At 40.7% G+C, this 11,352-nt stretch overlaps 1 protein-coding gene across 8 annotated transcripts in view; it reads right to left on the reverse strand.

Annotated features, from left to right (window-relative positions):
- The window catches only part of gramd1bb (GRAM domain containing 1Bb), an 83,367-nt gene extending 73,286 nt beyond the window's left edge, over window positions 1-10,081 (reverse strand). For 2 of the 8 annotated variants that reach the window (XM_037775859.1, XM_037775860.1), the window contains exon 1: window positions 8,535-10,080. In XM_037775859.1, coding sequence (XP_037631787.1) covers window positions 8,535-8,944 — 410 coding nt within the window. In that variant the 5' untranslated portion in view covers window positions 8,945-10,080. Of the gene's footprint in view, window positions 1-8,534 lie in introns of all 8 variants that reach the window. The other 6 variants (XM_037775863.1, XM_037775861.1, XM_037775858.1 and 3 more) reach the window with 5 other exon arrangements.
- Window positions 10,082-11,352: the final 1,271 nt, after the last annotated feature.

An 11,352-nucleotide genomic window follows, 5' to 3' on the forward strand; every position in this document is an offset into this window, starting at 1 on the left:
TATGGTATATATTAACCCTGCAAACAAGAAATAGATGGTGAAAAACGTGAACAAAAACAAAGCAAGGCATGAATAGACCCTATTGTGTAAACTTGACAGATCATTTTTTACAATACATTTACTATCAGCTGTTTTGCATAACATTATCTAGGCCCCTGCAGGGTAATAACATCAGTTTCTGTCATAAATGTCTCGCTACTGGGCTGAACATCGGCTGTCCAAGATCCTGCAAATTAAGCGTCAAATATATACGGCAACTGTCAAGTATACTGTTAATGGCAACTAGGTCTGTTTGGATAAGAGTGCTCTCCTGTTCATGCACATATCCAGTGATAACACTAGAGGGGGCTATATGATATAGGCTATGAAAAAGATAAGGATTCAGATAATAAGCAAGAGAGTTACAGAAGTGTAAATGATTATATTTATAGAGAGAATCATTAACACATTAAAAAAACACGAGAAGTTGGAGATCTGTGACTTGTCACTGCTCTCCAAAAAGTATGCAGAAGATCAACTTAAGATATTTGTTATTTAGTTACTTTCCCATTCAATTGTCAAAAGGTCAAAATGCAAAGGTGCACAAATGAATGATATCACATAGGCTTGGCTGTCACTTTTTATTTAAATGGATGATTTCCTTATTTTAAGATTCTTCTGTCATTCCGTCCACACTTTGACATTTAAAAATAAAGCCGGTCTGTTGGGAAAGGTCTTCATTAATTCACACTAAACTCTGCAGGGTGCCCTAATCCAACTCCAACAGTAGCAATGCTTTCCACATAACGGAAGGGGAACCTGGAATGTAAATGAGTAGTGAGGCGTGAAATATAGCTTCACTCATGTTGAAAAGATGTATGTTTTCATGAACAAAATCTAAAAAGGACTTTAAAAGGTCAGAATTCAAATGCAGCATACACAGAACCATTGGTGCATTTGAGCAGGTGTGATGGATACATATGAAACAGAGTTAAAGAGGACCTATCATGCTTTTCCCCTTTCCTTTAGTGTGTTATATAGTTTTTTGTGCATGTAAAAGGTCTGCAAAGTTACAAAGCCCACACCAAAGGGAGTTACTCTTCCCCACAGAAACACTGCTCCTGAACTGCCTGAAACACCTTGACTGAAGTCCTGCCTGTTCTTCTGTAACATGGTGATGTCACCAAGTAATACATTTGCATAATACCTGCCTAGCAGCTAGTTTGGCACGCCCTCAAACAAAGCTAGTTAGAGCAGAGCTGGAGCGGAGTCCGAAGAGTTTGGTTTGATTGACCAATCACAGCAGTGCTGACCAGACAGAGCATTTCAGGCAGAGGGTGAAAAGAGGTGCTGCGGCACAGCCGGTATGAGAAAAATAAAGTGCTTTTTGAACAGCAAAGCATGTAAACATGTTCTAGTAGAAAACCCAAAATACAAGTATGCACCTGAAAATAAGCATAATAGGTCATCTTTAAGATCAGTGGATTCATTCAGAAATTGCCAACTTTAAAGGGGACATAGCATGCTCATTTTCAGCTTCATACTTGTATTTTGGGTTTTGGTGAAGAAGGTAGTTCTCAAGCTGTGGGTGATATATTCTAATGTGCCTGGATGTGATGTAGGAAGTGGAGCCAAATCAAAAAAGCCCACAAATAAACTGACTGGTTGTCTTGTTTCACAGTTGTGGGTTGGTAGGCACGCTAGATACCCAAATGTATGTGCACAAGCACTGAAAAAGGGAGTTTTTCATGATATGTCCCCTTTAAACCACCGCATATCAGCCTACATTGTGGAATATCACTTGAGCTCCACTCCCTCGTATCTTAGCTTGTGCCTCCTCTGCAGCAGGTGCAGTGTGTCTGCAAGCTGTTCTCTCAGAGGGACGACATATGTGCTGTAAAAGCAGATGTGTTTGTTCGGGTTTATGCAAGTGTTTATACCGGTATCCTTTTCCCCTTTAGTGCATGCTCTTTTGAAATCCCGAGGACAGAAAGTTGACATGGCATGGGCCGCGACTGAATTATTCATTACTCATACACAATACATGGATGGAACATGCGCTTTGAACATGACAGCAAGTAACAAAATACGGTAAATTTTAAGACAGAGTTGCAAGGACTACCATCTACAGTACAAAGTAAAACAGTGTAATGATGCATTATTTTGGATTTTTTTTCCAATATAGAGTACACAACACAGCTGCTCTGTGCTCACAGAATCAAACCCACTTATTTTAGATGATTTAGATTATATTTGCATATTTTTAAGCGGCTTCTCATCATCTTAGCCACATGGTCTTTAAACATTTGATTGTTATTGGTGTAATATTGTAAATTGGAAGAATGTATAGTGTTAACTGTAGTTTAAAATGCAATCAGAAGCAGTAACAGAGTTATCTTACTTGATGCTAACGCTAAATTTTAAGGTGATGGATGGTACCTTGTCACTCGCTCCGATCTATGACAGTAGTCAGAGAATTAGCATTACACACAGATGCTTCTCTCATTCACTACCAACATAAAAGTTAAATTGCTGATAAATTATGAACCAACGAGGTATTCAAATACATTTTCATCATCTTACTGCTGCTGGCGGACTTATTAACATTTCTTCAGTTAACGGTTCAACAGTAATTCATCCGATCCCTTGTTTTCCTAAGTTGCTTTGTCTGAAATATTTAAATGCTTGGATGAGGTGGAAGCAGTGAAGCCTGGTGAAAGAGACTGCACCACCTCCTCAAAATAGCCCTGCTGTTATCAGCCTGCAGAACAGCAGATTCCACTGTGTCTGCAAACTTCCACTAGTACCAGACTCACAGTCTTGCACATGGACACACACACACCTATTGTCATCACAGAAAGGAAGACAGAAACAAAGCTAGACTGACAAGATTAAGATGTTGGAGTGACACATCTAGTTATGACTATGAATACTTGACAAAGACGGATTTACTGACCAGACACCAGGCTCCACTTTGAGGTCAGAGCAGAGACAGTGAAATATCCTGATGATTTAACGCCCCCAGTACAAAAGCTTTATGGATTCAAACCAGTCTGGGTGGAGAATAATAGTGGAAAGCTGAAGCTGAACTTTTAATCATTACTGTTTATCTAAAAAACAACACAACAGCATGAATTCTTATAGTATTTAACCGCTTTGATGAGCAGAACACCACGTTAACATTGTTCACACTTCATCAGACTGATAAACAGACCACAAGTAGCTGACTGACTAAAAATGATCTGCCATGTTTTTATGTTAACTCGTAAATTACAGCAGGTTTGAGGTCACGACCCCTGAGGCGGCATGTGTGAGTACACAGAGTCAAAGTGCTGGGCAGCCATGAGTGTCATCCTTCCTGGAGGAAAGGAAGGAAGGTGTCCAGTTAAAGGTATAATATGTAACCGTTGACGGTTGCCGTTTGTAAACACACTCCTCCTCGGCTCTACGAGCGAGCGAGCGAGGGAGAGAGAGGAGAAGAAAAAGAGAGAGAGAGAGAGAGAGAGAGAGAGAGAGAGAGAGAGAGATAGAGATAGAGAGAGCAGCGATGGTGGAGCGAGCTATAGAGTGACTGAAGAGAGAGAGCAGCGTTACTGAGAACAAAGTAGGGGTGTAACGATATGTTTTTACAACGATACGTATCACTTTCCGTGGTTCCGATACGACTCAAAGGCGATATTTGGATCATCTAGAGCGATACGATACGATACGATTCAATGACTTGAAATCGATACAGTAACTTTTTTTTGCCAAAAACTCAATCAGTGAGACTGTGAAATAAATAGCTGGATACTGGACAGTGCAGGTCAGGATTACTCAAAGTTTTTCTTGTAAGGGAATCAGGGATAAATTAATTACAGATATAAACAAGTAAACCCTCCCCTCACAATCACAACAATTAATTGTAATCAACAATTGTAATTACGCATATGCTTACTACCAATTATACTCTTAGCCATCAGAACTATTTGTATTCTAAAACGTTTTAACTTAAATACTTCAGACCTGTTTCATAGTGATGAATAGAAACACATTTCAATTTGAATCATGTTAATGCCAATGTCCTAATGAATCCAGACATTTCAAATGATCAATTTAATGCTGACTTTCAGTAAGTGCTTCAACTTTAAAACACTGAACATATTGCTCCTTATTCAAATTATTGTCAGAAAGCTCTGAACAAATCATAACAGAGGTCATAACAATCATAACAGTGTTGCAAAATACATCATAATAATTAAGCTTATTACTTCAGACAATTTTGATTGGAATATCTGCATTAGAGTTAGTGAAGTGACTGTGTCACAATTACATCAGAGTTTCTATTGGCCCAAAGCTAACATGGGTGGGAGTAATTGACACAATATGCTTGTTGTATTAGTGCAAATGGTCCACATCTGTAGATATGCACTTTTAAAGATATGGCACAATTTTACAATTTATAGCAAATTATTTTGCGGAAACCCTGACAGAGTGCCACAGACCCCTGTGGGTCCCCGGACCCCACTTTGAGAATCACTGGTTTAGACCTCTCAGGTCATCTGGGACAGATTTGCTTACCGTCTCCAGAGTCCTCACATATCTGCAACTTTCAGGTCTTTTAAATTTAAAAGTTTTCTGATGCCACTGCCTTTTATCAAATCAAAGTTGGGTCTGCTAATGTAGCTGTAGCTGCACTATAGTTTGTATTCCCTTGTTTATTCTGTTTCATACCATTTTAGCTTATTTAGCAGTTACTATAAAGGCGAGCACTTTGAATTGTTGTTGAGGTGCTCCATAAATAAACTTGACCTGCCGTGCGTTGCTGCAGGTGCAGCTCATGTTAGAACAACGGGAGTTATTTATTTGTTTCTCTTGCTCCCCTATCCTCTACACATAGAAGGGAAAATATCTGTATGTGTATGTATACATATATGTGTGTAGCTATATCTCTTCACAATTAAAAAAAACCAAAAAACAACAACGGGAGCTGAATGTCATGTTCAGCATCATCAGTGAGCACCACGCTCCATATTCTGCATAACAACAGAGCCAATGTGCATTCATGAAGTGCCTCAGCTAAATAAGGTGGCCAGAAGCTGCTATATTTATTTCCACAATAGCGCTATTTTTGGAACAGTACTCCATTAAATATGAGGTTGTCAAAACAAAAAAACTGCCCACAAGGCAACAATAATAAATGAATGTGGGCAACAGTGTTGACTATCTATGAGAACATGGTGTACAGCAACACACTGTGTCCTCAAAACTTAACATGACAAATCCTTTGTACATAATGAAGTGAAGATAAACATTAAGATCTGGATTATTCATGTCACTCCCACACTGCTTTAAGCCTGTAGTTTTTTTCATACATGCAGCTCGTAACAAGCAGCAGATTGAGGAGGAGTCATGTCGTCTTAACGCCGCCACAGTGTGGTGTTAAACTGAGGAGCGCTCTTTACAACAGTCCACATTACACCCCGAGGGTGAGCCGAGCTGTACTCATGATGCGCTGGATAATGACAGTATTTCACACTCAGTGATGCTGTCGGGGGTTATGCCCTCACACGCCTCTGGAGGGATGATGTCTTCCAGTCAGATAAAGATAACACATTGATGGAGTGAGTAATGAAGTGGTTCCTGTCTGCCATCTGTTACCGGTAATAACTATGAGGACACAGCAAAGACAGCAAACACAAGGAGAAATAACCACCAGACATTCAATTTATAACCTTAAATAACTGACGTTATAGATTGTGAAAAGATGACATTATGTGCCAAGAATGATAAAATGAATTATCCTGTGACTAGTTTGATGAAGCAAGCAGAAGGCTGGCGCATGAATTCTGCAAATGGTAGACAAATTGTTCAGGTTGACTATTTTAACATCACTGCAACTCAATGACAACTCTCACTACTCCACACGCTCAGGTAAAATAACAATCATGACTTACGCAATCATTCCTAAGCGCAAACATACAAACAAATGCTCTAAGGTAAAAGTTTTATCCAATACCAGAACTAAGTTCTTTTGGCTTACTCGTTAGATTATCGTGGAGTTCTCCATATATGTTCTTAACATTTGTAGGGTTTGATTGAAACCTTAAGTTTATGGCATAGTATATCCATTTCTGTCTCACTTTGTGTCTTTCCCTGAAGTTAATTACACTCGACTAAAAATATTGCATGATTATTAATGGCCTGATTTTCATATGCCAAGGAAGAACCCATTAAATGTTGGAGCGGATCCGAATCATGGGGTGAATACAAAAGTTATTTTTCACTTTCGTTAAAGTTGAGATGAAATGAAAAATGACAGTTTTTAGCCCTTTTAGATCACATCCACGGTCTAATGGCACGTTTCCACAAAGCAGTCCAGTTCAGTTCAGTTTATTACACATTAGAACCGTTATTTTTAATTTCCATTAGCAAAATGGAAATTGGTCGAGGTTCCCAGCAAGCTGAGTCAATACTAAAAGTTGGAGTTAAAACACTGCAGATCACTGATTTGTCAGAGAGATTCGTCACTAGCGGGACATGAGACAACCTGTACAATAGCGTTCGCTATTTTTAATTCATTTGACCCAGATTTTTTTTTTTAAATGCCAGGTCGCAAAACTACACCGCACACCACATTGTAAAATTGAGTTGCAGACGTTTCTCTGTTTGGTTGCCGTTGAAATGATTCAGCGAGTGTCCCGTTGAAGGTGATGTCACAGCAGTTTCATGCGCCAATACGGCGATCAGCTGAGAATCCCACCTAAACTGAGGGGGTACTATCTGCAGTGGAAACAAAGCTATAGAGGACCTTGTACCAAAAGTGAGTCAAGTCGAGTCTAGCAGAGCCATACTATACAGTGGAAACACTGTTATATATATATATTGTACACCAATGTAACAATATATGCTATTTTTTTTTTTAACAAAAAAAATTAGAATTTCTTTGTATTTTTATATAAAATCCAATCATCTTTTCTTCCTGTAAAACAAAATATTACGTGTGCTCACATAATTTAGTACCAACCAATTTCAACCAATAATATCATGACATCCATCAATCAATCTGCAACTTTTAGCGACAAGGGCAGTCCTCAGTAGCTCCGTATTCTAAGTCCGCTCACTTTTTAGAGGTCCAATCAAATACTAAGGATTTGATTTAAAATCCAATATTCCATTTCACTGGGGAATACTCACAATAAAGAAGCTAAAGACGCTCTACCTTCCGTTTCACTGGGACCTTATGATTGCGAGACTGGGCCTGGCCTTGATGGAGATCTGCGCTCTTCGAGTGCCCTTCTAGTTTAACATGTTTTAATGAGGAAAGTCACTTTAATTAAATTGAAATAGTTAAACTACTTTGAAGTGGTTGATTAGCTTTCTTGACCCTATGACCTTTCCTCTAGTGCCACCATCACATACTCTATCTCAGGTGTCTGTATAGTGTATCTCACAACCATGCATCTATCTATTGATTTTGTAAACCCCTCGACCTTTCCTCTAGTAATGCTGTCAGGCAGGCCAACCTTTACGTTTCGGATCACCCTACATTATCTCCTGAGCCCTTTGTTTTAAACACACTGTATATTTATGCTTCCAAGAGGAAGCAACCTGTTAACCTCGGTGACCCCTAGGTAGAGGTCTGCATTGTGCTGAGTCCATTCTTGGAGTGTAACAATCTTTGCCATTAATAATCATTCTTGCAGCTCAAATGTGTGGACTAAACATTTCTTGTAAGTGTAACCTAAACTTAAGTTGAGCCCTCTAACCTTCACAATGCTCACATGCGTTGATCTCACATTCCCTAATCTATGTGTAAACAAAAGAGCAGAGCCTAACATCCATTAGAACACGAGAATGAAGCCCGCTTTCATTTATAAGCTGATTAGCTGGTCTTTTAAGGTCAGGACAAGATCTACATTTTGCCTTCTTAAAACTGGTGTCATGTGTCATTTGGGATTTTCTGCAAGGAGGCTGTTTTCCTGTACTTTAACCTGGTCACACTACACTTACTGCAAAACAGCAGAGTCATCAAAATAACACGTTACAACACCACAGACCGGACAGAAGATGTAGGGGAATGCGTGCTACTAAAAGATCACTGTTGAAGTGTTACAACAGTTTTACAAAGAGATAGGGCTCAGGGTAACTTTAATCCATCTAAATGTATATACAAGTCCACAGAAGGGATGACATTTGCAGTGCTACTTTTAATATCTTTTTTAAAGTTTTAAAATGTTCCGCTTCAGACTGAACACAATAATCTTTAGAAAAGCACCTGAAAAATCAACACTGTAACTACCTCTTATATAAAACTGTGGTTGGTCATTAAGCTGCAATCTGTTGATCAAGCACCAATCTCTGAAAGGTGAAAAGAAACCTCAAGCTACACAGTTTAAAGGTTAAATCTTCTAAAATACCCGAGTTGACACGACAACAACTTAACTCTCTTTCAGTTAGTGATACAACACATTAGTGCAGGTAGCAGGGAGCCTTGAAGCAGCATGGACATATTAGGGAGGATGTGGGGAGAAGAGGGGAACGAGGAGAGGTGAGTAGGGAGGGCCCATACCAACCTGCTCTCACTGGCTTGCTCCTTCTTCTGTCGAACCTTCAGCCACTTCCGCAGCAGGAAACGCTTGCGTCGCGGCGAGGCACTGGGCGTGGAGCAGCTCGACCAGGTAGAGTGGGCGTCTTCGTCGCTGGACGGCGTGATCTCAATGGAAGGCAGCTGGAGGTACTCCTTGGAGCCGGAGCGCGATCGGGCCGTGAGGTGCCCGACGGTCAGCCGTCCCCTATCCATCTCTCTCTCGCTGGGCACGTTCCTCATGCGCCGCATCTTGAAGCGCTTGCGTCGGAGCGTCGGGGTCGAAGAGCTGGATCGCATGGAGCCATCTGACACTGCGTTGCGTCCTCCGTCCGAGTACGCCGGAGCATCGTTTGGGACGCTCACCTGGACCGAAGGGGGTCTAAGAGTGTCACTCATGGTCCTGACTAGCTTTTTTAAAGTGCAAATACAACACTTAAAGCACTTCTTTTTTTGAGATCCCTGGTTACAAGTGCAGTTCTGCAGCTTGCAGGACTATAAGCTACAGAAAAGTTGAGGTGTAGTGCTGAACAGATGAGGCACAATTTAGATCCTTGACAATCTTTGGTGGACCTCAAACAGCCCTCTCATTGATTGATTATTTTAAAGCCCTCTCCACACGTCAGCCAATGGAATGAAAGACTGGCTGAGAAGTCCTGATAGCAGATATCTCGGGCCTGACAAAGTCCGTCTGCTGCTCCTCAGCTGCTGGTTGATATGCATCAGCTCAGTGGCTGGCCGACAGACTGAAAAGCAGTCTTGTGGCAGTAAAGTCAGTCTCTCAGGCTGGGGAGGAGAGGGCTGGATTAGATAACAAAGGGGGCTTCTGTTCTGAGAGCAGCAGATGAAACATGTATAAGGTCTGTCAGGGAGTGTAACACAAGTCCTTTGCTGGTCCTCCCCAGGGACTGGCAGGCCAAGTTACACACACATCTCATTGGCTATGCTACTGTCCTAAGCTGCCAAAACGGTTACCTCAGCTGCTAATTGCTAATGCTAAAGAGTAAGGCACCAACTGTTAGCCCTTGAATGCTGGTGCTGATGTTGTGTGAAGGCTGGGAGGTCGTTTGTTGTCACTTTGTGCTCATTTTAAAGCTGCTGCTGCAGCAGAGGAAGACACTGTCGGCCCGGGCTGTGCCCATGCTGCAGGGTGAGGTCCGTCTTGTGTCCCCATGTGTCGCCGTCTCCACGCAGTTAATGCCTACAGGTTAGAGGGAGGTGATAGGACCGCAAGGTACAAGGCAAGGCTGAGGGTGATGATGAATAAGTTAAGCAGCCACACACACACACAAATACACACACACACACACACAGATAATCAAAAAGGCAGGCATAGTGTACAGGAACACACACAGGCAGATACCATGATAACCAATCACAGGAAACAGGCAGCACTTCTGATGCGATGCACAAACAAACTCACACATGACCAAATTCAGATCTACTAACCATACAGTGCCGATTCACCACCATGCACCAGCCCAAGTTTCTCAATCCCTAACACCTTTCTTCCCTAAAAATGACGTTAAGTGTATCACAGACTTTTTTAACATTCTGTCAATTTCCACAATCAAAATCAGAGATAACAGATAACCTCTATAGATCACAGCCACTGGACACAATAGAGATCTAAATGGTAGCCAACTGCTTCATAGGTTAAAGGGCATCCACAAACGTGATAAGAGCATGCCACAGTGTGGGCAACAGAAAACAAAAGAAACCCTCTCACCAGATGTTTGACCTTGACTGAGGAGCACAATGTGCCAGCTGCCTGTTTAATAAGAAACACTTGAGTTTCCCTGAATGTGGGCCAAGTTGAAACCTGTCAGTTTTGCAGAAGCAACTTTCAAGGAAACCGAAGAAAAACTAAAATAAATTGGGGCAAACCATCACAAAGGAAGCCGTCAGAGTTGAGTGGGAGCCTTCTGGGAGATCCGGATCACAATACAGCAGACAAAAAGTCAATAGTAAACACCACCATCTGCGTTCTTCTCCTATGTACCTTACGCTATTAGAATCACTAGAATAATTGCTCTGCACATATGGTTTCTCAGCTGGGCATCTATGAGGTGAGAAACAAATAGCAGGGGGAACTGTTATGTGCCTACTGAAATAGAAGAGAGAGCACACACTGTTTGCACAGAAACACTATATAACCGAACAGTACCACCTACTACTACTAATAATAATAATGATAATGATAATGAAGAATAATTTTAATCTGTCTCCTAGTTAAATTAATCAATTAAAGCTAGTGAATAAAATGTCTATAATGTTTATTTAAGGTAAGTTTAAAACTCTGGCCAAGAGGTTACTCAGGATGTTCCAGTGTCAAAGAGCCCTTACAGAAGAGGCAATAGCTTTGCTGTAGACGCTGGTATAGATCAGTCAAAGACTGGGTCGGGACCCACAGGTGGGTCGCAGAAGATTTTATTAGGGTCACCAAATAAATTTACAGAATTTCTTCCAGTCTTTTATTTACCATTTATATCTGCAGTACACCTTTAAGCCACATGAGGGAGCCTGAATGTTCGTATTGATCTAATAATTGTAGCCTATTTATAACACTGAATCTAATATGAAAAGCTAGTGTATATTCGGTTTGTTTTACAGATGAGGAAAAAAAACAGCCTGTTTTCTCCACATAAATGCATTTATTTGGACTCAGTTATATAGTATTCAACATGTAAGTTTGGGCAATATATCAATATTATATCAATATCGTGAAATGAGACTAGATATCATCCTAGATTTTGGATGTTGTAATATTGTGACATAAGTGTTGTCTTTTCCTGGTTTTCAAGGTG

The sequence above is a fragment of the Sebastes umbrosus genome, chromosome 7, assembly GCF_015220745.1.
Source record: "Sebastes umbrosus isolate fSebUmb1 chromosome 7, fSebUmb1.pri, whole genome shotgun sequence".
NCBI classification, from domain to species: domain Eukaryota; kingdom Metazoa; phylum Chordata; class Actinopteri; order Perciformes; family Sebastidae; genus Sebastes; species Sebastes umbrosus.